Source organism: Trichechus manatus, unplaced genomic scaffold (assembly GCF_000243295.1).
Source record: "Trichechus manatus latirostris isolate Lorelei unplaced genomic scaffold, TriManLat1.0 scaffold00001, whole genome shotgun sequence".
In the NCBI taxonomy this organism is placed as follows: Eukaryota; Metazoa; Chordata; class Mammalia; order Sirenia; family Trichechidae; genus Trichechus; species Trichechus manatus.
In genome coordinates, this window is record NW_004443937.1 from 33405063 (window position 1) to 33432926 (window position 27864).

At 45.5% G+C, this 27864-nt stretch overlaps 1 protein-coding gene across 1 annotated transcript in view; it reads left to right on the forward strand.

The window, feature by feature from the left end:
* The window catches only part of CACNA2D3 (calcium voltage-gated channel auxiliary subunit alpha2delta 3), a 1058385-nt gene that overhangs the window by 584619 nt on the left and 445902 nt on the right, over positions 1 to 27864 (forward strand). The window contains exons 10-11 of the mRNA XM_004368627.2: positions 7258 to 7347; positions 17406 to 17519. Of these exons, the coding sequence (XP_004368684.1) occupies positions 7258 to 7347; positions 17406 to 17519 (204 nt within the window). The remainder of the gene's footprint in view (positions 1 to 7257; positions 7348 to 17405; positions 17520 to 27864) is intronic.

The following is a 27864-nucleotide window of genomic DNA, read 5'->3' on the forward strand; positions in this document are numbered from 1 at the left end:
AGATATGGTACAGCAGGGCAGGTCTAGCAGAAGAGGATTTACTGGGACGAGTTTTTTGTGGCACTTACTACAGCCACCACGGTGGGTCGGTAATCAGTGCAGGTCATGTTCCAGTGGGCCGTGCCTGTGCTGCTTGTTTGTGTGATGTTAAGCGCCCGGTGCAGGTAGGCAGGATGTAGTCGGTAGATTGTTATGTGTGGAGCTAAGATGGATATGGGAGATATGAGAGAGGAACAGGAGCCAAAAACATACAAACAATCAAAAATGAATGCTAAGGGAGCTTGCCATTGGAGTGGAGAGTTGCGAGACTATGAAATGGAGAAAAACAGAAAGGGGAAGAGGAAGAAAAGAACGAATAAATAAAAATCAGAAAGGTTAAAGAACCGCAAAGTTCCCAGGGATCCCACCGGTGCCGCTATGAGGTCTTGGGAAGTCGCTCTCAGGTGTTGCAGTACAGCCTGGCTAGAAAGCGTAGAGGTATACAATGCCAGGTATTCAGGGAACAGAAGGAGAAGGAAAATATAGAGGGACGAGGACGAGAAACTGAGCAATGAAGAAAGAGAAAAAGCGAAAAAGAGGGAAAAGAAAACAAAAGAAATTAAAAAAATAAAGAACAAGAAAGGCCCCCCCAAAAACAGGAAAAATAAAAAAACCAACGTAAAAAGAAATGGTCTCAGGGATCCCTCTGCACGTCTGTGCAAGCTGAGGAGGAAATCTCCTTGCCACGCAGCACCATCTGGCCAGAAAGGGCTCCCAACTCAAGAAAAGGAAAAGAAAAGAAACGAAGAATTCAAAACAAACAAACAAACAAAAGCCCTGGGATCCCACCAGCGTGGTAGCCCAGACCTGGAAGCAGTTCCACACTCGAAGGGAGCTCCAAAGCCCCTCAGGAAGAAGCAAAGATGGCTCACGGAGCTACGTATTTGAGCGAACGGAGTGGGAGGTGGCGAAAGGTAAGGAAGAAATCAAAAGAAACCAAAGAAAAAGCAACAGTAGCAGCCAACAAATGGCACTCAGAGAGCCAGTTAGTGCGGGCTGGTGTTTCTCAGACAAGAGACTGTGTCCGCGGGAAACAGAGGGGGCCGAGTGTGGGTGAAGAAGGGTAGGGAGTGGGAAAGTGTGTATCACAAATTACTGGAGCTCTGCAGCCCCTCAGGAAGAAGCAAAGATGGCGCACGGAGCCCGGTATTTGAGCGAAAGGAGGGGGAGGTGGTGAGAGGTAAGAAGGAAATGAGAAGAAGTGGAGAAAAGCAACACCAGCAGCCAACAAATGGCACTCAGAGAGCCGGCCCGTTTGGGTGTGTGGAATCCAAGCAGATGCTGTTTCCGGGTCAAGAGATTGTGGTTGCGGGAAGCAGAGGAGGCCGAGTCGGGATGAAGAAGGGTGGGGGGTGGGAAAGTGTATATCGCCAATTACCGGTTGTTTCGTCTCCCGCTGGATGCTCCGTGAGGCTGCTTTCTCTCGTACCCCATTTGCTGGTCTCCGATAGGAGTCCAAGGTGGCGGATCCGTTCTGCGTTAGCTGGTAGGGGACCTCTGCATGAATCTCTCCTCGCTGTCCATTCTCTGTAAGTTTTCTCACTCCATTTGGTGCTTGGCTGAGTTCTTTATCTCTTCATTTAATGTTTGAGGGTTTCAGGATTGTTGTGTTCTCTGTTCAGCTTAGTTTCTCGGCTCTTTGCTGTGGAGGGACGGCATGGTGCTTTTGCCTAGAGCACCATTTTGCCAGAACTCCCTCCCCTTTAACAATTTTGAAGCCCTGGTGTTGCAGCGGTTAAGAGCTTGGCTGCTAACCAGAAGGTTGGCAGGTTGAATCCACCAGCTGCTCCTTGGAATCCCTACGGGGCAGTTCTGCTCTGTCCTATAGGGTCGCTATGAGTTGGAATCGACTCCACGGCAATGAGTTTGGTTTGGTTAACAATTGTTATACACATTGTTCCATGCCATCGGTTAACATTTTTACAGTGTGTCAGCATTCTCATTATTTCTATTCTGTTTGTTCTGTTTCCATTGATCTAGCTTCCCATCCCCTCTTTGCCTTCTCATCTTTGCTTTTGGGTGAATATTGGCCGTTTGGTCTCATACAGTTAATTGTGTAAGGGGGCACTTTACTCATGGGTGATATTGTTTATAAGCCGTTCTATTATTTGGCACAAAGGTGAACTTCAGAAATAGCTTCAGTGCCAAGTTCAAAGGCTATCTTAGTTTGTAGTCTCAGGGGTTCCCTCTAGTCTCTATTGGTCCAGTAGGTCTGGCCTTTTTTAGGAATTTAAGTTGTGTTCTACATTTTTCTCCCATTCTATCCAGGACATTCTTTTGTATTCCTGATCAGAACGGTTGGTAGTGGTAGCCAGGCACCATCCAGTTCTCCTGAACTTGGGTTTGAAGAGGTTGTGGTTTGTGTGGGCTGTTAGTCCCGTGTACTAGTTTCTTCTTTGAGCCTTTGATTTCCTTCGTTCTCTTTTGCTCTGCACAAGTAGAGACCAATAGTTGCATCCTAGATGGCCACTCACAAGCTTTTAAGACCCCAGATGCTACTCACCAAACTCGAGTGTAGAAGATTATCTTTGTGAACAGTTTTCTACCAATTGACTATGTTGTCCCCTGAGACTATGGTCCCAAGCCTGGGATCCAGTAAACCAATCCCATGAGTTTGGATATGTCTAGGAAGCTTCTATAACTGTGCCCCCATGTGGTTTGTTATATATGTGGATATATATGTAGCTAACAGTACATATGCCTGCAGATGCGCCTATACACACGTATGCATGTACTTGCATATGCCTTCCTATATGCTTATATGCATCCATGTCTACCTGTGTAACCACACATATTTTTGGCTGTTTCTACTGTTGTTGCAAAATTATATGTTATAGCGTTCACTGATATTGTCCGTTTTTCTTGTGTGCTTCTTAGTGTCTTTATTTGCCTTGGTCAGGTTGTGCCAACTTAACTGTTTTTTGGATAGCCTTTTCCATCACCAAAAGTAACAAGTGTCTACTGTCTAGCAAGTGATTCCCCCTCCCTCCCATCCCTGATAACCATCAAAGAAACTTTGCTTTCTGTGTGTGTATCTATTCTTGACTTTTCAAAATAGTGGGACCATACAATATTTTCTTTTTGTGATTGACTTATTTCACTCAGCATAATATCCTCCAGATTCATCCATATTATGGAGATGTTTCGTGCAGTCCATTTCGTAGGGGTCAGCACTGAGGCCAGTGAGCTAACTAACGTTCCTTGCCTCAGAGTCTCGTAGATGGTAAATTGTAGAACCAGAGCTGGGACTCAGTCTCCTGACTCCTAGTTCAGATTTGGGTGTTTTTTTCAGGGTCCATTAAGTTGTGTACCAACTGTATACTAGTCTGTATACCAACGGTACATATTATTACAATGACAATTATATGATTGCATTAAATATAACAATTTCTAAGGCTTACAGGGGCCACAACCAGCGTTGAGAAGAAGAAATCCGTAGTTATGGAGAATGCAAGGGAGTCACTTCCAGATTTTATTCACTTCCAGGCACTAGCCTTGGAGTAGACGTGATTAGGGTTCTTCTTCAGCTAAATCACAAATGACTCCATGCCATGGGTAGTCAGAGCAATGGTCATTAAACCCATGAGAACCAGGGGCATGCTGGACATAGGATGCTTTGTACTGTCTGGCACAGGCAGTTGGTAAACTACAGCCCTGCAGTATCTGTCTTGGAAGCTAGGGTTATTGTGTGTGGTAATTGGAGTCCTTTTAATTAAGTGGCCCAAATCCAGTTAAAATAGGTCAAGCAAATAAGCTAGTTCTTTAACTTGCTTACATGGAAACACTAGGGATAGATGTTACTTCACGTGTCTGATACGTAGGCTCACCCCTTGGCTTGGTGGGAGAGGTTAGCATATGCCCCAAAGGAAATGAGTTATGGGGCGTGGGGCTGAGAGAAGTGATTCCCTAAGGAAAATCTGAAGAAGGAAACAATGCTGGAAAGTCAAAAATCATAGATGTCTTCTGGGTGCAAGGTCTTAGAGTTCCCTCTGACTCACTGTTAGTCAGTGGCTTGGCGAGGAGGAAAGATCAGCCCACCCACTGTCTCCAGTCAGTGCTGTCCAGTAGAACTCTCTGCAATGATGGAAATGTCTTTAATAAGTGGTACCCAACGCAGTAGCCACTAGCCACATGTGACTATTGAGTATTTGAAATGTGGCCAGTGCAGCTGAGGAACTGAATTTTTAATTTTAGGTAATTTAAATTAAATTTTAATGTAAATAGCTGCATATGGCTTATGGCTATCAGATTGGACAGTTGCGCTCTTAACTGAAGGCACATCAGAAGAGATAGTTCTTGGGGAAGATAATATTTTCTGTAGGAGGAGACTTGGGTTGAGGTTTAAATGTGGCCCAGAAGATCAGGATGATGACGCCGGTTCAGGCTATAGAGTTGGAAAGAAGGGAGATTGGACATGAAGGGAAGGACAGAGAGGCAGGAGAGAGAGGGAGAGAGAGAAGGAGTTCTTTATCTTTGACATCAATTGGAAACCCTTAACTTGAAGAAATATTTTTTTTTCATCTAATATATGGATCAGATTTGTACCAGGAGAGAACAGAATTACAGCTGACCTTGTTATAGAAGGGAATCGAGGGGAACTTCATGACGTATTGTTATGTTTTACTCTAAGTGTCCAGCAATAAAATTAACCATTGCCTGAAGCTCCTTTCTTCACATGACACACAGCTACACATGGATTAAAAGCAAAATTAAATGAGATTACAGTATTATTAAAAAAATACTTCATAAACTTGTATGACTGAGCACAACTAAAAGCAGTTGACAGAAATGATATCAATGAACTTGCAAAGGCAGAGTCTGGCCACAGTGCCATGAACCTGGGGCCGGTTAAACCAGTCTCTGGAAGTCACGTGATGGGGCTCTGTGTCCTGTAGGGCTTGTGTGGGGCCCACTGTGACGTGATACTTCCTGAGCCTGAGTCCCCTCTGCAGTCATCGTTCACCCACAGTCTAGTGTCCAAGGGCAGTTGTTCTTGGTAAAGTGAGACTGACCTATTCTGACTCCCCTCTTGTCTGCCCACCCATAGTTGGGACATCCTCAGATTTGGTTAATTGCCTGTGCTTGTTAATCAAGTGTTCTTGGAGTCCCTGCCCTGCACTTAGAAGTATCTGAGGTAGAAAAGAGACGGACAAGACTTAGCCTCTGGCTGGTTTGCCTGGTGCCTGGGCCTCAGCATTCCTCTCCCCCATAACTTAGTCTCTTGATCATCACCTGCAGACACAGCCCCAGCTCAGGTGCGGAGATTAAGAGCGAGCTCTCTGAAACTCTTCTACCTACGTTTGTGTCCAGGTCATGCCAGCACCTGGCAGACATGCTGCTCAAAAAAAATTAGCTGCTTTTATTTTGTTAATTTCGAGAAGTAACAGGCATACAGCACAAAGAGGAGAGCTTTAGAGTGGGCGAAGCAGACCTGCGGCGGACCCTGGGCCCAGGCAGCTAGGAGGTATATCAATTTGGGCACAGCGCCGAGCCGTCTGTCAGATGAGATGACAAGACCTCACAGGGTTGTTGTGAGGACTCAGTTGCATGGTATTTGTCAAGGGTGTGACATGGGACAGATTTCAGTAGCAGTGGCTGCTCAGTGGACAGGAGGGTCATAGTTCAGACCAGGAAAGAGGGTTTTGTGAGTCACGTGTATCCCCCGGGTTAGCTACTGACTTCGTCCAGCCCTGATTCATATTAGGTCTGGGCGTCACTAAAGCTGAACCACCATGAGGAGCTCACCTAAACTTTTCATTGCACCCTGGTACCATCTTGCCGGAAAGCCTGTAGCCCACCGCAATGACCTGTAGCCGTGCTGCTTCCTGAGAGGGCCCAGGCAGAGGCTTCTTAGAAACACTGGCCATGTTCTAGGGTCAGTATCTATGATCTGTTCTGATTCTATGATCAGTTTCAGGCTTTTTAAGGCAGTGTAGCTTTCAGGACACGTCATGAGTGGGTGTTACCGTCTGAGTGCTGATTGCAGGTTTGGGGCATTGCTGGGTCCCAGGGTGTGGCAAGAGGAGGAAAACCGCCACTCGGCTGGGAAGTCGCCCGCAAATGTTTTCCATGAGCTCACCCTCTTTCCCCCCTCACTCCTGTGACTCTTCCCACCAGTTTCCCTAGCAGACAAGGGTGCAGACTTCTTTGGGAAGAGATTATTCGCTTCAATAGAAAAGAAATGGTTTAGAAATGGGCCAATTAGAAAGTAATGCCCAGAGAGCTGTGCTGCTGTGGATGTGGTCTCTGGGCATCATCGGACATTGTGTGCACTCACGTGTCCCTGGCAAGCTCCTTGACCCGCTCTTGCCCCTTTGTTGGGAGGCAGAAAAGTTGGATGTCATGGTTACTTTCCTTCATCTCCTTTACTCTCAGCTTCTGTAGACCCAGTGTAGCCAGTGCTTGGGCAGATTCTCTCCCCTTCTGTCTCCTCCTTGGAGCTCTTCTGTATTCAGCTTGGGGGCCCTGTCGTAACTATAATTGTCATTTTGTGACCCAGTCTTCATCCTTCTCTCCAGAGGCATTTATTGAGCACTTTCTCAGTGTCACACATACGGGAGACAATAGGGAACAAGACTTGCCTGCCCTGTCTTGGGAATCTCAGCCTGGAGTGGGGACAGATGTAACCACGCAGGTACATACCTGGAGTGCTAAGTGCAGGGTGATCTGAATGTGGGATGCAGAGGCAGCATTCCACGCCAGTCTCCAAGGTGGGTGGTCAGGGAGGGCTTCCTGGGTGGGGGTAGGAGTGGGGAGGTGGGGTGAGTGGTGTCTAAACTGAGATCCAAAAAGTAAGTGGGAGTGAGCATGGCAGAGGAGCCAGGGAATGGTGGCGTGTGGGTCTGCAAGTGGAGGAGGTGGGTGTCTGCAGAGTCCTGGAGCGACCAGGGGGGTGAGAGTAGGAGAGAAGAGGCCAAGGTCACAGACCATGACGCTGGAGGGGAGAGCAGGACCTTTAGAGGAATTAAGGACTTCTCACGGGAAGCTGCCTTTTTTTTTTTTTTTTTACCTAAAATGTAATCCAAGCTAAAAAAAGCACATATTAAAGGTAAGTTTTTATATTAAACAAATTTTGAACATGGAGGGAAAAACCACCTGAATTATGACTGTTTGGTTCTGAGAATCGGTGGCTCTGCATTCAAATATGCCTGTTAATTTGAGGCTGGCTTTTCAAACACCGAGGCAGACGCTAATGGAGTTTCCGCTTTGTTGTTTCAGCACTTCAGGGAGCATCTGGACAAACTTTTTGCCAAAGGAATCGGAATGCTGGATATAGCTCTCAACGAGGCCTTCAACGTCCTCAGTGACGTAAGCCGCTCTTTGACTTGCCTTTCTCGTCTCCAGAGAGTAGCTGGGCTTTTTGTTTTGTTTTTTCATTGTCGGCCAATATTATTGTTATCCCTAGCTGTCATGGAACTGGATCTGCCGGCATGGGATGGGAGGGTGAGGCTGGTCATTTGAGTTGTCTGGGTAATCAGGTGCCAACTGGTGAGGTCAAACCACCCCATGCTGGGTAGAGGTGATGAAGCCCAGTCAGGGGACTCGCCCACTTTGCTTATTGGCTGTGGGGCCCTCTCTCTCCCCCAGCACTGGAAGACTTTGTTACACAGATTTATTCTCTCCTGAGGAAGTCTCAATTAATTAACAGAGTACACTCATTTTTCACATGTGTCCCACTGAATCCTAGTCTGCAGTGATGTTTGAGGGGAGAAGGGCTTCTCCGTGAAATATGTTTAGGGAATGCTGTACCCCTATGCCCGTCCCCACTCTTCCGATCCCTTGGAGATTCACATACACAGTAGCATGTTCAGGGCTCCAGGAAGTACTGTAAGAGGGAATACCATTTACCTGGTTATTCTTGTTTCTCTGCTTTGAATGACCAAAACAAAAAAAACCAAACCTGTTGGTGTCATTTCTGACTCCGAGCGACCCTGTATTCAAGTAGCACCTATTAGCATCTAGTGAAACACTTTGGGGAATCCTGGGCTGGTGATCCTGACCATTGAATCCAGTTGTATTCAGCTGGAATAACAAGCTCCTTTCGTTTCCTTTTTACTCTGGCAGGGATAGTAGGAATAACAATGGCTGTCTTTATTATTCCAGATTCTGTATCATTTATTTAACTAGTTTACGTTACATGTTTTTGAAAGTCAGACACTGGGAATACAACAGGGAACAGGATGGACAAAGTCCTTGCCCTCATGTAGCTCCTGTTCTACTGCAAAGGGCAGAAAACCACAGCCTGCAAATCAGACACAGCCTGTTGCCTGCTTTTGTCCGTAGTGCTCTGTTGTTCTCGAGTGATGGAAGTGCTGGGAGGAGACAGAGCTGTTCCTTTGCACAGTGAGGTCAGGGATGGGCTTTCTGACGATGTGATGTTGGAGTAGAGACCTGAAAAGTGAGGGAGCAGCCATGTGGATACCTTAAGGAAGAAGTTTCCAGAAAGGAAAAACAGAAGTGCAGAGGCCCTGACGAGGGATGTGTGGTGTATGTGCAGACACCAAGGAGACTGGTGTAATAAGAGCAATGTGGGGCAGAGAGAGACTGGTAGGAGATGAGATCATGGAAGTAGCAGGAGCCTGATCATGCGGAGCCTTATGGCCTCTAGTGAGGACTTTGGCTCTTATTCTGTGTGGAAGGAAAGCTTTAAAGAGTCTGAACAGAGAAGGACATGGTCTGACTTGGGTTTTAACAACATCTTGCTGGCTGCCATATTGAGAAGCAAATTTAGGGGGGTAAGGACAATAGCAGGGAAGTCATTAAATTATCTTGTTGAGAAATACTGGTGGCTTGGACCAGAGAGGTAGCAGGTTAGATGTTAACAGCAGAAAAATAGAAACCACTCTAGGTATTTTGAATAGTTGTTGTTGGGTGCCATTGACTCAATTCCAACTCATAGCAACCCTGTGTACACCAGAATGAAACCACTACCCAGTCTTGTGTCACCCTCACAGTCATTGCGATGTTTGAGCCTGTTGTTGGCAGCCACTGTGTCAATCCGTTTTATCAAGGGTCTTCCTCTTTTTCTCTGACCGTCTCCCTTACCAAGCATGATGTCCTTCTCCAGGACTGGTCCCTTCTGATAACGTGTCCAAAGTATGTGAGACAAAGTCTCACCATCTTCGCTTCCAAGGAACACTTTGGCTCTACTTCTTCCAAGACAGATGTGTTTGTTCTTCTGGCAGTTCATGCTATATTCAGTATTCTTCGCCAGCACCATAATTCAAAGGCATCCCTTCTTCTTCAGTCTTCCTTATTCATTCTCCAGTTTTCACATGCATATGAGCTGATTGAAAATAGCATGGCTTCGGTGTGGCACATCTTAGTCTTCAAAGTGACAGCTTTGCTTGTGAACACTTTTAAGAGGTCTTTTGCAGTAGATTTGCCCACTTCAATACGTCATTTTCAATAGAAGGAGTTTAATTCAGGGAATTCGTTGCAAAGGTGATGGAAAAGCTGAGAAACTAAAAGGGATGAAGCAATCTACACATTAGCAGCAGCAGGAGGCTGCTCTGCTCCCAAGGCAGGAAGGACGAGGGGAGGAGGGGATGTTATCAAAGCCTAGTGGCTCTGGTCAACTAGAGGGAGATGGAAGTGTGGAGGGGACTGCCCGGCACGAGCTGGATCATGGCGGGAAGGGCCTGTCTTAATGGAAAAGAACCACGGAGGAGATGCAGCCACTGCCAGAAAACACTGCTGTGCAAGGCAGGAAGAAAGGGAGAAATAGTTTAGAAGTACTGTGGCTTTCTCCCTTGTTCCCCACCAGTATTCCCTTTTGAGTGAACCTTGACAAAACTGGTGGGGAACTGGAAATGTGGTTTGCAGGAGAAAGGGCTGAGGTGGATCTCAGAGCAAACGTGCTGAGTGGCACAGCATCCAAGCTGCAGGAGGCACCAGCTAGAGGCTCCAGGGGCCTTCGTGTAGCTAGTCCAGGCAGCTGTGCAGGGCAGCTGCCGTCATGGTACAGCTGTGCAGACTGAGGCGGAGATGGGTGAATCATTTGCCCAGCATTGGCTCTCTACCAGAACTGCATCTGGTGGTCAGTTATGTCTGACTGCAGATGGGGGTGTTTTCTGCTCAGCCACACTGGCCTCTCCAGCAGAGGATCAGCCCATAATTTCTAGACTCTCTTCCACCAATTTCTGTCGGTACAGAGAAGGTCGTTTGGGTCTCACTGCCCTGACTGCAGAAGAGTAGAGAAAATAAAGAGGAAAGGTGCCACCTTTATTGTCCTCCTCAAGTCAGTTTCCTCGCTATTAACCCAAGGCCATTCCCTCTCACCATACTTGCTCCAAGGGGGCTGCTGGCTACAGGCGATTCACATTTACATAAGGCTTGGTGTTCTGGACACCACATCCGTGTTCACAGCTTATTAATGGTTTAGAAACATGACTGGCTGGTGCAGAGGGCCAGGTTACAGCTTTAAATTCTGACCTGAACCCGGGCCGTTGTCTTCTCAGGACTCAGAGACACTGAGCTCTGTATCTCAGCAAATTGTTTCCAGTTGGTAATATTGAAAGGACTTGTCACAATTTGAAAATCGGCTTTTTAAAATTTTTTTTATTTTTTAATATGAAAAGTGCGGTGGCCGGAGCAGGGGAAGCTGTTCAGAACTGGACTCCCTGATTTGGAAGTCAGCCCTGCAGTGGGTTCCTGGTTTCCTGCTCCTGGCGAGGTATTGAGGGAGTGACAGTCAGGAGGGTGTTGGCGTGTGGTTAAGTGCATGGCCTCTGGAGCCCAGCAGGCGGGGCTGAGAAGCCTGACTTGCCAGAGCTTGCTGTGTGGTCTTGAGAAAGCTATTCTAAACCTCTCCCTTATTTTCCTGTAAAATTTTCTGTAAAATGGGGATGGGGAGACACCCAGGATCTGCTACATGATTTGCAGGGCCCAGTGCAAGATGAAAATGCAGGGCCCCTTGTTCAAAATGTGTTAAGAATCTTAAGACAGTGACAGCACAGCATTAAGTCAAGTGCAGGATACTGCTGAGCACCGGGCCCTGTGTGACTGTGCATGTCTCACGCCCAGGAAGCTGGCCCTGGAGAGACCTTTTCAGGATGATGAAGCAGTGCCCAGCTCCCTCCCGCGGTGCAGGGTTGGGTGAGAAGTGCTATCTCTGTGACCACCGAGATAGGAGGCAGCTTCTCCCTCTTGCCAGGCTAACTGGAAGTCTCTGGAATCTGTTTCTGCCCGTGGTGCTTAGGTCCATCCCCTGCCCAAGCCCATGGGAATATCTGCTTCCCTCCATCTTCCCACTCCCTTCTTCTCCTTGTTCTGATGCCTTTTCCATTCCTTCCACTCAATTTTGTTATCAGAAACTCCTAAGCCAGGGTTTCCTGTGGAATGCCCAGTTGAATGCTGGGTGGCCAGATATTCCCACATGGAGGATGTACTCAAGGCGGAGGGATGCCACCTCCCCCCGCCCCTTGGAGACTCACAATGCACAGGAGGATAGCAGAGACTTTGAGAAGTCCTTCAGTGAGCTAATAGACCTTTTAAAATGTGATCATTCCAATATTTAAACTTATGACCCGGGAAATCTTTATATCATGAATTCAGTATTGGCATCTTTTAGAAGTCACGGCTCAACAAGGACACTTTGGGGCACACAAAGTAGAGGGGCAATGAAAATAAGGGAAACCCTCAATGAGACGGATAGACACGATAACCACAGAAGTGGGCTCAAATACGCCAGTGATCATGAAGATGGCGCAGAACCAGGCAGTGTTTTGTTGTGATATACGTAAGGTCACCATGAGTTGGAGCCCACTTGATGGCAACCGAATACATCATTTTATACTCCAAAGGGGTATATTTATACTCCCACAGGGGTCTCTAAGATTCAGAGAAATGAACCACACATGGTGGGGTTTTTTTTGAATCCTGGTAAGAAGTATTGTTGAAACAGGGAAACCTTCCCTTATATCTACCTGCACTGCCTTCGCTTATAAAAGACCTCTGGAGTGCGACCAAGCAGAAAATAAGATGGGCTGAATGTAAATCTGAGAAAGCAAGATACAGAAGCAACAATAACTGTTATAGAATGTCCCTGCTTGAGATTGGTTGGCTGTTGGCACCCTAGTCTTTTGAATACACGTTTATTCCATACAGAGAAACATTTCCATCCGATCTCTTGCCATTGGGCTTTTAAGCAGCCAAACTATTTCACAAACAGAGATGGTTAATCTCCCATGAAAATGAAGCTTTATCTATTTTCCACTTCATCAGTGTGACCTTTAAGTGCTATAATTCTCTTCCTGTATATTATGCCTGCCTTTGCAAACCAATATGAAATAAAAAGCTATTTCTCAAACACACATACTCTCTCCCCCACCACACACACACACGGAGTATTGAAATTGTGATTATGGCTGGATGTTGGAATGGTTCAGAGGTTGCTATAATTAAATGAAGTTAATTCTTTCTTACAATTACCTGCATTTCAGATTTAGTGTTTGCTCAGATGACTTAAAGGCTTGCAGTTATTGATACAAACAGCTTTGAAGGAAACATTCAAATACCCTTCTAAGCCTCTTCTAGCTATTGAGCTTTGCTGCATTCATTCGATTCTATAGCACACAGAGCCAGTTTGCTACAGTACACAGTTAGCATCTACCTTGTCATGTGACAAGTCCAATTATCTTTTTTGGCGATGAATGTGATCTTTGCAGTGATTACCTTTTAAAGAATTTTCTTAGCCAATTAAATAAAATTTGGTGACATTTCAAAGACTGTTAATCACAACCAAATGCTCTAAATGTCAGGATGCATTGAAGTTTTCCCTGCTAACTGCTGAATCGCTGAGTTAATTGTAGTTCATTACCAGGCCCTTGTCATTGTTATTATTATGGAAAACACTTTCGTCACCTTCGCTATTCAATTAAAAAAAAAAGTTCTAGACAATGTGAAGAGAAGAGATACTACTCATCGAAGCATTTGAATTTAATTGCATTCTTCAGAATTCTCCAACTGCAGAATGCTGCAGAGGATACCAGGGATCCAGCTAGAGAGAAAGTAATGTTTTAAAATAAACAGCTCCGGGCAGCCCCATCTCCCAGTCTCCGTTACTCAGATATCTTTATTACCCTCCCTCCCTTTCCTTTCGTTTGGGAGAGTTTTTCCAGGATGTTTTCCAATGAACTGTATGTGCTACAGCCCCCGGGCCTCCTGATTTTTTCCCCTCCTCAGTCCCCTGTGACCTGGATCATTTTTACTCAGAGGCTTCCTTCTGGGTTGATAACGGTCGAGTGAAGGCTGTGTGGAATGCCGGCTCCCCAAAACATCACCAGAACAACCCGTTGATAAGACAAGGCTGTACTTATTCTTGGCACGATAAAGCTTGCCTGTTCTCTTCTACCATACAGAGCCTTAGGAACATCTCAGAACAAAGAGGACACGTTTAGGATATTTACTGAGGCTTTGAAGTCTGGTTTAATGTGGGTCTTTCAGTGTAGAGGGGAGAGAGGAGGCTCGATTAGGATCGGGAAAAGATCCGAATATTAGAGTTTGTTGTTGTTGTTAGGTGCCATGGAGTTGGCTCCAAGTCATAACAACCTTATTTATAAGGTTTATAAGGTTTTAATTGTATCTTAGATGTTTACAGAGAAAATTAGTTTCTCATTAAACAATTAATACACGTATTGTTTCATGACATTGGTTGCCACCGTCACGACGTGTCAGCACTCTCCCCTTCTCAACCTTGGGTCCCCCATTGCCAGCTTTCCTGTCCCCTCCTGCCTTCTCATCCTTGCCCCTGGGCTGGTGTGCCCATTTAGTCTCGTTTTGTTTTATCGGCCTGTCTAATCTTTGGCTGAAGGGTGAACCTCAGGAGTGACTTCAGTATTGAGTTAAAAGGGAGTCTGGGGGCCGTACCCTCTCAGGGTTTCTCCAGTCTCTGTCAGACTAGGAAGTCTGTTCTGTGTGTGTGTGTGTGTGTATGTGGGTGTGTGTGTGTGTGAGTTAGAATTTTGTTCTACATTTTTCTCCAGCTCTGTCCGAAACCCACTCTTGTGATCCTTGTCAGAGCGGTTGGTGGTAGTAGCCAGGCACCATCTTGTTGTGCTGGACTCAGTCTGGTGGAGGCTGTGGTACTTGTGGTCCTTTAGTCCTTTGGACTAATCTTTCCCTTGTGTCTTTGGTTTTCTTCATTCTTTCTTCTTCCAGATGGGATGAGACCAGTGGAGTATCTTAGATGGCTGCTCACAAGCTTTTAAGACCCCAGACACTACTCACCAAAGTAGAATGTAGAACATTTTCTTATAAATTGTGTTATGCCAGTTGAGCTAGATGTTGCCCGAGACCATGGTCCCCAGCCCTCAGCCCAGTAATCCATCCCTCTGGGAGTTTGGATGTGTCTTTCTGTTGGGCCTTTCAGGAAATTCCTGGAACAAGCGATAAAGTTATTTGCAACTTTTGCATTCCTGGGCACAGGTTTTCCTGGGATAGTTAAGTTATGTTGATAAAGACAGCAGAATTGTAAAGTCATGTAGAAAGCTGTGATGGCTTTGGTTTTCAGGTGTTTCTACTTTGTCTTCTCATGAACTCAAGGGAACAAGTCTAGTCTGAGTTGCAGGAGTGGCTGCCAGGGCCAGGACTAGATCAAGGCAATTGAGGCGCCTAGGGCACAACACTTAAGGAGCATCCACTCTCAGGGTTGTGGCCCTGGTGACTGCCATGTGACCCTGGAGCCCTGGAAGGGATGGAGGGAGGAAGAGGCAGGAGACAGAAGTGAAAATTTATAGAGCCCTAGTATGTTCAAGTACCTTCAGATCGTTACTGAGTGGCTGTAGAGTGTGCTGAATTAGAGAGTGGATTCTAGAGCTAGACTTGCTGGGTTCAAATCCCAGCTGTGTCAGATAGTGGCTCTGTGACCTTGAGCCAGTTATCTAACCTCTTCATGCCTCAACTTCCCCATCTGTAAAATGAGGATAATGATAGTACCTACCTATGAGGCTGGTGAAGATTCAGTTCCAACATGTAGGCCAGCACATAATGAACATTTAGTAACCTGTATTGTAGCAACCAGGTAAGGATCCCCATCTTATAAATGAAGGCATGGAGGCTCAGGGAAGAGAACTTGTCCAAAGAACATAGCTTGTGGAGTTGGGATGAGATGGGATGAATTGCTTTCCACTATAATATGGTGCCTCGTGCATGTTTTGAGCTAGCTCCACTTTGTTTCAATATGGCCATGTTATGGATTGAAGTGTGTCCCCCAAGAATGTGTGTCACCTTGGCTAGGTCATGATTCCCACTATTGTGTGATTGTCCACCGTTTTGTCATCTGATGTGATTTTCCTGTGTGTTGTAAATCTTATCTCTAGAATGTTAATGAGACAGGATTAGAGACACTTATATTAATGATGCAGAACTCAGTCTACAAGATTAGGTTGTATCTTGAGTCAGTCTCTTTTGAGATATAAAAGAGAGAAGCAAGCAGAGAGACAGAGGGACCTCCCATCACCAAGAAAGCAGAGCCAGGAGCAGAGTGTGTCCTTTGGACCTGGGGTCCTGTGCTAAGAAGCTCCTAGACCAGGGCAAGGTTGATGACAAAGACCTTCCCCCAGAGCTGACAAAGAGAGAGAAAGCCTTCCTGTAGAGCTGGTGCCCTGAATTTAGACTTCTAGCCTCCTAAACTGTGAGAGAATAAACTTCTATTCATTAAAGCCGTTGACTTGTGGTATTTCTGTTATAGCAGCACTAGGTAACTAAGGCCACAAGACAGTTCCACCTGTCCATCCATCCATTCATCCATCCAGTTAGTCTTCATCTTCCTTCAAGTTAGTGCTACTTCAACCTCTATACTAAAATTCTAAGTACACAGAAACTGGGCACTGAACATCAAATTGAATGCTTTATAAGCTCCCTGGCTTACCAGTAGCCAGCCTGCAAAGCTGAGGGCAGCCTCCAGCCTTTCCCAGGGTCATAGTCAACAGACTGAACATGCCAGGCAGACTCCCACTCAGTGCCTTTGCACTTGTTGTTTGGCCTCTCTGGAATGCCTTTCCTTCAGCTACTCCCCTCCTTCAGGTATTATTCAAATGTCACCATTTTGCTGGCTATTCAATGGTTAAGCGCCTGGCTGCTAACCAAAAGGTGAGTAGTTTAAACCCATCTAGTGTCTCCATGGGAGAAAGACCTGGCGATCTACTCCCATATAGATCACAGCGTAAAACCCTATGGGGCAGTTCTGCCTATCACATGCTGTAGCTATGAGTCGGAAACGAACTCGACAGCGCCTGACAGCCACCACCACCACCACCACCGTTTTCCATTTCCCTTCTCTGCTTTCTTCTCTTAGTATCATTACTATTAAACGTACGCTAACATAGTTCACTTATTTACCTCATTTCTTGTGCATCTCTCCAAATATCCAGATAAGCTCCATGTGGGAAGGCATTTCTGTCTGTTTCATCTCGATTGCTGTGTGGGCACTCAATAAATACTTTTAGAATAAATGAATGAATGTCTGTAATGGAGGACATTCTCTCTACTGAAGGTTAAAGACCTTTTGTGTGTTTCCCATACCTCAGCATTGTCATGTAGTTGCAGAATTTTTAAAGGACGTGGTGTTACTTCAGTCTCATTCCTTACTAGTGGTCATTCATTCATTCATTCATTCATTACTGGCATTCATTAAGGAATTCTTCACCCTGAGCCAAGAGAAGGACATGCAGCTATGTCAACCATATGCGGGTCACTGTAGCTACCAGTGGCAAAGGCGGGGAGCTTTTACAATATCATGTGAAGCTGAAAGTTGAAGTTTGGAGTTTTGCACACCAGTGAGCACAGTCAGTCTCAGCACACCACACATATGCTAATAATATTTCAAACAGACCCTTACGAAGGGAACTTAGGCTCCTAATCTGAGTTGCCGTATTCCTGACTTTGTTCTCTGCATGCCTAAAATCACCTTTATTTTATTATATGGTGCAGTCTGTACACATCACACCCACTCAGTCCAGCCTCATTCAGATTTTGAAAGAGATGCTGCCTCTCTCACATATCCTACTGCCCGTAGAAGGTGCCCATAAAATAGCATTATCACAGCTCCTTTGACCTTGTATTCTGAAGCACTGTCCATGTTTGAAGGTAAGAGAGGTTATGCCCTTAGAGTCTGACTTCCCACCCCAAGTATGATTTTTAGAAATCCTTCTGTGGTCCATATTTAGTTCCAGTTTGTGAGAGCCACTATGATGATCCGTGCCTGGGGAAAGGCTTATCGTGTAGGTTCTGTTTTGTGGTGCAGAAAGAGCTCTTCGGTACAGAATGAGAAGCTTCCTAAACCTAAGGCCACATGCCTCTGAAGACTTGCAGATATACAGAGCCCTCTGATACATGTTTTATTTTGAACATATTTCTTTCCACAGTTCAATCACACGGGACAAGGAAGTATCTGCAGCCAGGCAATCATGCTCATAACCGATGGGGCGGTGGACACCTATGATGCGATCTTTGCGAAACACAATTGGCCGGATCGAAAGGTAAGTTGCTGCCGATGCCAGCCTTGTAGCAGAGTTTGTGAAAAATCTTAATTTTGTGACCTCCAGATTGTCCACAGGTAAAAGCATAGACTTAATCCAATAATGGCCTCTGGTTTTTCAGCCTTGTCTTTTTTGGTTGACCAAAACCAAAGGCTAGGGCTTTTCTTGTTTTCAAACTGAAACTTCTTTGGAGGAGAGAAGAAAACTTTCATTGCACAGTGTGCTTTGTCCATACTGAATAGCATTCCTCTTTTTGTTGTCCGTGGGGCCGTAGCTGCTTGGTGGCCCAGCATCTAGCGAACGGTGAAGTCAGCACGCTGCCCTCTGCAGCCATCTTGTTTATGTTTCCATGTTTCTACACTTTCTCCCTGAGCCTCATTACCCTCTGGAAGCTTCTCTTCTCCCCATGGTGCTGCACGCCACCCTCCTCAAAACTTGTCTGTTCTCTGTTCTAATCCTTTCTTTGCTTTCCAAGTTGGTATTTATATAATGAACTCACGTTTGGGTCTCAATGACTGATACTAACATCTTTGGTGCCTTTCGAGTGCGTTAACCTAGAGGATCAGTTTAACCAAACTTTTGTTGTTATTGTTAGTTGCCATAGAATTGGCTGTGAGTCATGACGACCTTATATATAACAGAATGAAAGGTTGCCCAGTTGGGTGCCATCTTCATGATCGCTGGTATTCTTGAGTACATTGTTACGGCTACTGTGTCAATCCATCTCATTGAGGGTTTCCCGCATTTTTGTTGGCCCCCCTACTTTACCAAACATCATGTACTTTTCTAGCAATTGGTGTTCCGTGATGACGTCCCCGTAGTAAGTGAGTCAAAGCCTTGTCATCTTTGTTCTAAGGAACGTTGTGATTATTTTCTTCTATGGCTGATTTGTTTTTTGGCAGTCCATGATATATTCAAAATTATTTGCTGACACTGCAGTTCAAATTTGACATTTCTCTTGTCTTCCTTTTTCATTATTCAACTTTCACCTGCTTATGGGAAAAGTCCTTGGGGAGGTTTTTTTAAACTATGAATACCTGGCCCCTACCCTACATCCACAAAATTTAAACCTCTGAGGATGTGACCCAGTAAATGTATTTGAAAAAGTTCTTCAAGTGGGGACCAGTCAGCAGACTTAAAATTTGTGGTCACTGTCTCACCTAAATGGTAGCATTTTAAAAGGGGAAAGAGGTCAGTAAGAGAGGTGATATTCTTGAGGGTATCACACAGGCATTTTCCAATTCTGTGTGTAAATGGTGTTACCCTGACTGTCTTTATAGGATGTTCAACAGTCAAGGCCGAGTCAGTTCTTGGGATGAATGACGTGTGACCTTGTGCCCGCCCCAGCCCTGCTGCCGTCTTCTGTCATACATTAGTGTGTATGTTTCCTGAAGAATCCCAAAGGCCCTGATGAGCCACTGAGTACTTCAAGCACCCCCACAGGAGGGCTGGGGAGTTCCTGCAGCTTCTTGCTTGCAGTCACAGACCATAGATGTCACACGTAGACACACATGACCCTCTTATGTTAAAGACTAAGGGAAGGGAGATGGAAGGCAATTCAGATTTTGCCCAGGGAGCTAGTCTCTGTACTTTACAGATAGGCCCACCGGGGTGACTAGGAACCCTTCCAGATTTCCCTTGTATACTCCTTCCCTCAAAAATTCAGAAGCATCAGTGTAAAGTTGGCTTATTAGGGAGATGTCCCTCCAACTGACCCTTGGGGTAAGAACCAGCCTTTAGTCCCTGATGACTGCAGCCACTTTGAGGATTTGGCTCTGCCCAGGCACAGCCTCTGGGTCATGAGGTTGGCCAACCCTTGGCTAGAGTTCCTCCCTCCCCAACTTCACCATTGCACTCTGGGATTCTTCCACGTTCTGTGTCTGGAGTGTGCATCAGCCTCTGAGGCTTTCCAGACACCCACACCACACCAAAGTGGGGGAACACTTGGGGCCTTGAGAGGCCTGTGTCTCTGGAATTATGGAAATTGAGGCTGCCCTGGAGGGCCCTGAATGCCAAGTGAGGAGAGAGGTCTAGAGTCTGTGCAGCTTAGGGAGCCCCTGCCTAAATGCTTTTGGTCAGGGAGGCGATGTTTAACCTTCCTCTAACCATTATGGGGAAGCGCAGTGACCGGCTGAGTCAGCAGCCTCTTGTGGGACCCCCAGGAGTAGGTTGTTAAGATCTAAACTTGGGAGTGGGCAGTGGGAGAGGAAGAGAGAAGGGGCTGAGATGAGAGCTAACGGAGGTCAGGTCTGTAGGACTTGCTATTCCTGGGATGTGGCTGAGGGAATTGAAGGGAAGGAAACGTATAAGAAGTGACAGAAACAGAAGTAGAGAGGTCAGAAAGAAGAGCAGGGATGGGACTGGAAGGGACCGTGGAGTCTCTGTATGTGTATATTTAATTTCTGGGTGTTCAACTAATCATACACACTTGGCAAAAAGAAACAGGAGACGAATGACAGCTGTGGCCTCAGCTGCATTCAGAGTGTATGCCCTTGAGTGTGAGATGGGAGATATCATTTCATATTCCCTTGGTCATTCTTGGTTCCCATATGTCTCTGATAACACAGGCATCTCCCCACACCAAGTGTGAGTGTGGTGTTTAAAGATAAATACATTATGGACAACATGATCCCAAATGGATGCCAGCCTCTCCATTGGTGTTCAACCTTGGAAACAACCATCTCTTCTACAGCTGTTGGAAAGCTGGCTGGGCTGGACTTACCAAGAGTAGGTGGGACTCAAATATGGCACTGACTTGAGAACCCAGCCGTTGAATGAGATGGAAGTTCACCATTGGCAAGGTGATTTTAAATGCTGGAAATATTTTGGGTGATGGCTTCCAGGGACAAGTAGGGGCCAGAGTTAATTCCGGACAATTGTACATGATCAGAGGGCAGGATGTACTTGCACCCCTGCAGCACACAGTGCGGGGCTCATGGCTGGTGCTTCATGCACAGCCTGCAAGTGGATGAGTGACAGGTGGCTGGGAGGAAGGCCATAGCACTAGTAAAGGTGGGCAGAGCCGTGCACATTTACAGCCAAATAGAACTTTTGCAGATACCATGATGTCTCATAGTATGTTGAAGAATATCTTGCATTATTTAGGACCGTTTCAAAAAAAAAATAGGGAAGAGATCTTTTAACAAGCAGTTCCATTAACACTAAATGTTCTGTCATATCATTTTTACATCCTGTATTGCATGAATCACTCCTGCTTGGTGGTATCCAATTGGTAGCATTACTCAGGAATATGGATTTAAACATCCTATAAGAAGAGATATAGGATGAGGGCTGCAACTTCATAATTCTTCAGATGAAACACAAATCTCAATGGATCTTTCCAGCTGAACAATATTGATTTTATGCCACATGCTTTCTTGGATTAATTGTAATCAGGGTCCAGGAAATGTCAATGTTACATGAAGTAGTGTCATCTGTTTATAGAGTATTATCAAGCAGAAGCAGATTTTCTTTCTGAAGCTACAGGGTATTTTTCTATGATTAGAAATTAATAGTAGGTTCTTTCCCCTCCTACTCCATTCTGGAGACTGCCATGATTTCATATACACAATTTCTCTTCTTTATGAGCTTCCCTGTGAAGGTGCAGGTACTACATTTGTATAAAAGCTGATGTGACTTAGCACTGTTTTAAAGTGAGATGAAGGCCCATGTCTAAGCAGTCATCTTTCTCTATTGTTTTGAACATTAGAGATTTATTGGAAGGTTGTGTCATGCTTCAGTAGGCAGTCTTCAAGACTGTAGAAACAGGAAATGTGTTCAGAGGAGAGAAGGATGCTCTTAAGGCTGATTCCCATAAGACAGTGGTTCTCAAACTTGAGCAAGCATCAGAATCACCTAGAGGGCTTGTGCCAACGGAGTGCTGGGTCCCACCTCTGGGTTTCTGATTGTGTTGGTCTGGGTAGGGCAGGAGAATTTGCATTTCTAAGAAGTTCCCAGGTGATGTGAAGCTGCTGGTAGAGGAACCACATGTTGAGAAATATTGCTATAAAAAATAGCCCAAGAAGTATGGTTTGATTACTCCACAGACTTTGTCGCCTTTGCTTTCCTCTGTTCATGTAGCAAGGACCTGTTCCTTCACTCAAATTCAGTGCAGAGATGCATGTTTCTTGGCCCACGCTTTGTTTAAAAAACTGTCAATTACCAGCCAACATTTAAAAATGTGGAGATGTTACATAAAAATCTCAAATTTTAGTTTCTTTCATAAAGGAGTACACCAGGCACTTTGGTACCAACATTCCCATCTGTCAACAAGTGTCTGGAGCTGAGACATGGCTGCCTCCTTAGATAGCAAGTGCATACTCCTTTTGATCACGACCCCCATGAGTCCCCATGACTACCTCTCAGCCGTGTTCATTCATATACTTTACCTGCCTGGCTCCTGTAGATATGGAATCTCTGGCTGTTCATCAAGATTAACAGGTACTTGCTATTTCCCAGCCTCAGGCCTTTGTTTTCTTCTCTTTCCTCCACCCTGAGCCATCCCTATTTTCTTCTAGCCAGAGAAGGAAGAAGGAAGAATGTGGTAGAGAGACCCCAGGGTAACCTCATGATTTCTGCTCTCTGGTGTTTACACCCTGTATAATCGGTTCCCCTTGAACCTGAGGGCGACCTGCAACTTGCTTCTAACCAATAGAATGTAGTAAAAGTGAAGGGATTTTGCACGTGTAATCAAGATCCCAAGTAAGTTGATTTTGAGTAAATCAAAAGGGATATTATCATGGATGGACTTAACTTAATCAGATGATAACCCTTAAAAGTGGGGCTAGACCCTTCCTAAGAGCCGAGAGACTCTCATCGCTGACTTGGATGAGGTAGGCGACTGTGATGGAGAAGTCCATGTGACGAGGAACTGCAGGTGGCCTCTGGAACCTGAGGATGGCTCTCACTGACAAGCAGCAAAAAGCTGGGTCCTCAGACATATAGCCAGAGGAAATGAAGTTGTTCAGCAACCTGAACGAGCTTAGAGGCAGATTCTTCCCCACTTGAGCCACCAGATGAAAACACAGCCCAGTCGGCACCTTGACTGCAGCCTTGTAAGACCACGAGCAGAGGACCCAACTAAGCCATACCCAGACTCCCAACCCACGGAGACTGTGAGATAATCAATGTGTGTTGTTTTAAGACACTAAATTCATGGTAATTTGTTATGCAGCAACAGAAAACTTAGGAAGGAAGGAGAAGGGAGATGGGAAAGAAAACTACTTGTCATATCAATGCTATAAAACATCCCAAAAACCTAGTAGCTTAAAAGAACAACAAATTAATTATTTCTTACAATTCTGTGAGTTGACTGGGTGGTGGCTCTGCTCCTGGTAGTGTCAGCTGGGATCTTTCATTAAGCAGCACTCAGCTGAGAGCTTGACCAGACTGCCTTGATTCTCTCCCCGTGGCCTTTCTCCACATGGTGTGAAATCCTCCAGGACAACACCACGTGTCCACTTTCCTCAGTACGGTATCCTGGACTTCTTACAGTGTGACGGCTGAATTCCAAGAAAGTGGAGGCAGAAGGAAGTGAGGGAGCTGGCCAGGGGAGGATTGTTGGCAGTCATCCTTAAAGGCAATCTACTACCTAGCCAGGGCCTTGCTCAAGGCAGCTGCCTAATAAAACATTTCGAGTGAGTTGAAGGAAACATTGTGTTACTGGTGATTTAACTGTGAGTCTATGAAGGCAGCATCATGATTGCCTGTGCAATGTGTCCCTTGCCAGCGTTTCATTCCTGAAAGTAGACATGAGGAGCTATTTATTCACTTATTGGATGCCATTTACCGTTGCCTAATATCCATTGGTTAGTGACTTAATAGCAATTCATACACACTTGGAATAAAATATGAACTCCTCAACGTGAAAGGGATTCATTCCAGGATCTGCTCAAGGAATAAAGCTGCATACATTTAACTTAGAAAAATGACTGTTCCTGCTGTCTGTATAGTTACTCTTCCAAGTGAGTTTTAAAAAAAATGAAAGTCATGGAGTTATTTATCTTTACCTGCCCCTGGTGCGCAAGACAGGGAAGCGATAACTGGGTAGGTAGAAAATGGTTAGCTAAGTAAGGTAAGGAAAGAGTCGGCAAACTATGGCATATGGGCCAAATCTGGCTTATTGCATATTTTGTGTGGACGGTGAGCTAAGAATTAATTTTTATATTTTTAAATGGTCAAAAACGTCGAAGAATAATATTTCATGACACGTGAAATTTATATGAGTCACATTTCAGTGTCCATAAATAGAGTATTATTGGAACACACCCACACCCATTTGTTTATATATTGTCTGTGGATGATGACAGAGTTGAGTACTTGTGACAGAGACCACATGGCCCACAAAGCCTGCGATACTTGCTATCCGACCCTTTGCAGAAAAAGTTTGCTGAGCCTTGACTGAAAGGAAACTTTGAAGAAATTTAGACCAGCCAGTGTATTGTTGAAAGTTATCGAGATACCTTCAGAAATTTATGCATTGGCTGCATTCAAGCTAATTTCCTGTTCCCCACCAGAGAAGGTGGTAGTGATGGTTTCTCTCTACCTTCCCACAGCTTCTTTTTACTTAAGTAAACTATACTAAGCACATAATGAATGGTGGAGGAGATGGGAGACTTGATATTTCTCTTCATGCTGTGGTATCTCTTCTGAAATATGGAATGACCCTTTCTGCTTTTCTGTAATGAGCAGTTTTCTTTCCTTCTTTCCTTCTCCTCGCTTCTCCTCTTTTATTGCTGCCATCAGGACTGGGAAACAGTGCATGGTGGTGGAGCTGTTTGGAAGCAGAGGAGGCTGCAGGCCACCCAGCCTTGGACTGGAAGCCAGTGTATGGAATGTAGGATCATAATGAATGGCGGACTTGAGTGCCTCTTGAACCCTGTTTTGGAGGTGACTTGGGCACATAGAGGAATGTCACAACTTTCAGGTCACTGGAGTAACAGAACATCCTGGAGAGAATTAGAGTCCCTTTTTGCAAAGACTGGGGAAACCAGAGAGTCCCTGAATCCAAATAAAATGGAGTCACTGTGGGGGCAGACGCAATCTTCCCATGGGTTAATAGCCCTTATTTTGCTTTGTCTTTATATTTTAGGGAATGAGATTTGGCCTGTAGCCTCACATAACAGTCTACATCTTAACTCTGTCTGCTGTAGTTAAAATACTGAAACGCTGCCTGGGTGTGCAGTGTGAGGTATGAACCATCGGTACTTGTTAGATATCCCTGCACATCTGCCCTTCTCATGGTGCTGGGATGAGAAATGGAGGTGGTACTAGAATGCTTGCTTTCCACCTCCATTCCGCCAACTCTGACCCTCCCTAGCAAGGTAGAGGTTTAAGCTAATTTCCTGTTCCCCACCAGAGAAAACAGAACAAATGATAACTAATTCTTAACTGAGTGCTGAGTGTCAGGTACTATTCTCAAAGCTTCGTGTGTATTTAATTCTCAAAGAAGCTTAATGAGGTGGGCACTATTATTATTCCTCTTTTCAGAGACGGGGAAACTGAGTCACGGAGAGGCTACACAACTGACTCAGGATTCCATAACTAACAGTTGGTGGAGCCGGGATGACAGCCCAGACAGTCGAATGCTGATCCTGTTCCCTTAACCGCACAATATCCTGAAGATGAAAGCAAGATAAAATCACCATAGGTCAGAGGAAGAGCTGTCCACACGCACACATTGTCACCAGGTCAATAAGTCCATTTCCTTGGCCTCCCCATCCTCAAGTGCAAAGGGTGTCCAGAATGTCACGGAGCTACTGATTTTGGAATCCATGGGGGCAGCAAGCAGAGAGCAAGAGTAGAGCAATGGAGCAGCCTCAGGAAGAGGCTATATGGGTGTGATTAAATGACTTTCCTTTTCTAAGAGGACAGGGGAACTTCAAAGGCGAATGCTATTCCAGTTATGTGTGCCGTGTGTTTTATTATCAGTTATCTCAAGAACAAAAGCGAGGACAGTAGCTTTGAGGCCCTTTGAGTGCGCACCAGAACCCAGGATCCTTGGGGGAGTCCTTGGTGGCCTGGCGGGATCTGCAGGGAGGGGTGGAACAAAATTAGCCCTTGGTCTGAGGATAAAGGGAAACTCATAATCTTAAAATGGCTTGGGGGAGGGTTGGCTTTGGAGAGTTTTTAGAAATCCTGTTGGAAATCACAGTCCTTTGAGTCACATAGAGCACCAAGAAGGGCTGTCTTGGGGGTTTTACCGCAGACCTCCCTCCCCTTTCATCATATGGAAGATAAAGCCTCCAGCCAGCCATGGTCTCTCAGGTGCTTAGCTTAGCTCAGCTCTGGGGTGGTTTGTAAAGGTCAGGCATCCCCCTTCTTATCTTTCTACCAGAAATGCTGGGGAGCAGAGTTTCTGAGATGGGTCAACCCATAACTAATCTTAACCAACCAGCCAGTTCCCCTCGAGTCAGATCTGACTCATGGTGACCCCATGCGTGTCAGAGTAGAACTGTGCACCATAGGGTTTTCGATGGCTAATTTTTTGGAAGTAGATCATCAGGCCTTTCTTCTGAGGCTCCTCTGGGTGGACTGGAACCTCCATCCTTTTGGATAGCAGCCCAGCATGTTAACTGCATCACCCAGGGACTCCTTAAATAATCTTACCAACCCTTAATCTTAAGCGATTTGGAAGAAGCTTCCTTCCTTCCTTCCTTCTCCCCCACCCCCACTTTTCCTCCCTCCCTCCCTTTCCTCTTTCCCTCTTTTTTTTCCCCTAAACTACATTTTTTTTCTTTCTGCCTTCCAGATGGTTTTACAGAGCATTTTCTTTGCCTGCTGCATACAGTTCACAGAGGGCAGGGTCTCAGAATGCCTCCTTCCACCTCCACCCCACCCCACCCCACCCCACCCGACTCCACTCCACCTCCACTCTCTTGGCTCTGCCTGTTTCTCATCCCGTAGAACTAGATTAACGTGGTGGCTTGTGGGTGGCAAGGGCTTCTTGGCAGGGGAAGCAGAGGGAAGGGAGTGGCCATGTTGGGGGGCATTTCCCTCATGCAGCAGATATTTATTGAGGGCCCACAGTTGTACCAGGTCCCAGGGGTATGGTGCCAACAAGAGAACTATAAGCAGATCAGATAACAGGTTACAAACAAGGAAGAATAACAATGAATTAGACAGGTACTTTTTAGACCCAGTGGCCGAGGAAAGCCTCTCTGAGGAGAGGACATGTAAGTGAAAGGAGCTGGGTGGGCAAGAGCATTCCAAGCAGAGGGAACAGTATTTTCAGAGGCCCTGAAGAGGAGCAGGTCGACATGTGTGAGGAACAGCTTGAGGAACAGGTGGCTGGAGCCTTGTGAGCATGGGGACAGTGACATTGGGTGAGGATGGCAGACATTGGGAGTATGATCCAAGGAGAGTTGGGAGCCACAGGAGGCTTTTGAACAGGAGAGAGATGGGTCTGATTATTTTCAGGAGTTCTCTCTGGCAGCTGTGGGGAGAACCAGTCTGCAGATGTGGATTTGGTTGTATATATACTTTCAATATTAATTGTCCTCGTCGTAATTGATGCCGATGGGTGAGGATGGCGAGAAGATCTATGTCTTAGTTATCTAGTGCTGCTGTAGCAGAGATGCCACAAGTAGGTAGCCTTAAAGAACAAATTTATTTTCTCACAGTTTGGAGGCTACAAGTCCAAATCAGGGTCTCGGCTGTGTCAGTTCTTTCCTTGCACGTAGTCCTGGGTGTTCCTTGTTTCCTTGGCTTGTAGATGATCCTCATATGGTGTCTGTCTTCCCCTGTGTGGGCATATCTCTGTGTCTAATCTGTTCTTTTTATAACTCAGAAGTGATTAGATTTAGAACCCATCCTACTCAGGCATGATCTAATTAACATAACAAAGATAACTCTATTTCCAAACAGGATTATACCCACAAGTATAGGGGTTAGGATTCCACCACATATATGCATATTTTTTTTTGGGGGGGGTGGGGAGGGACGAAGGAGATTCATTCCATAGATGGTTATGATTCTTATTGCTGCTTTATTTCAGGGATCAGTTGGGCGTTTACATTTCTCTGTCCCCTCACTCCTTCTGCTTCTCCTTCCCTTCCTTCCTCCTTCCCTGACTGAAATCACATTTTGCTCTGAAAGTTTTGGGTGAGTTTGTGTCACTGCTGTATTTTTTACAGGGTGATAAATCCTAAAGCTGTCTTAGGAAAATAACAGGAACATTCATTTCTCGTGGTCAGTCAAGAGTATGACAGGAGAAGGCATCTTCAGTAACTGTGCTGGGAGCTTACACAGGCCTTCCTCATAGCTGAAGGGAGAGTTGAAATGGTTCATAGTCTCCTGGTTTATTTTTAATTACTTCTGCCGGTGTTAGACATCTTGTGACTCCAGC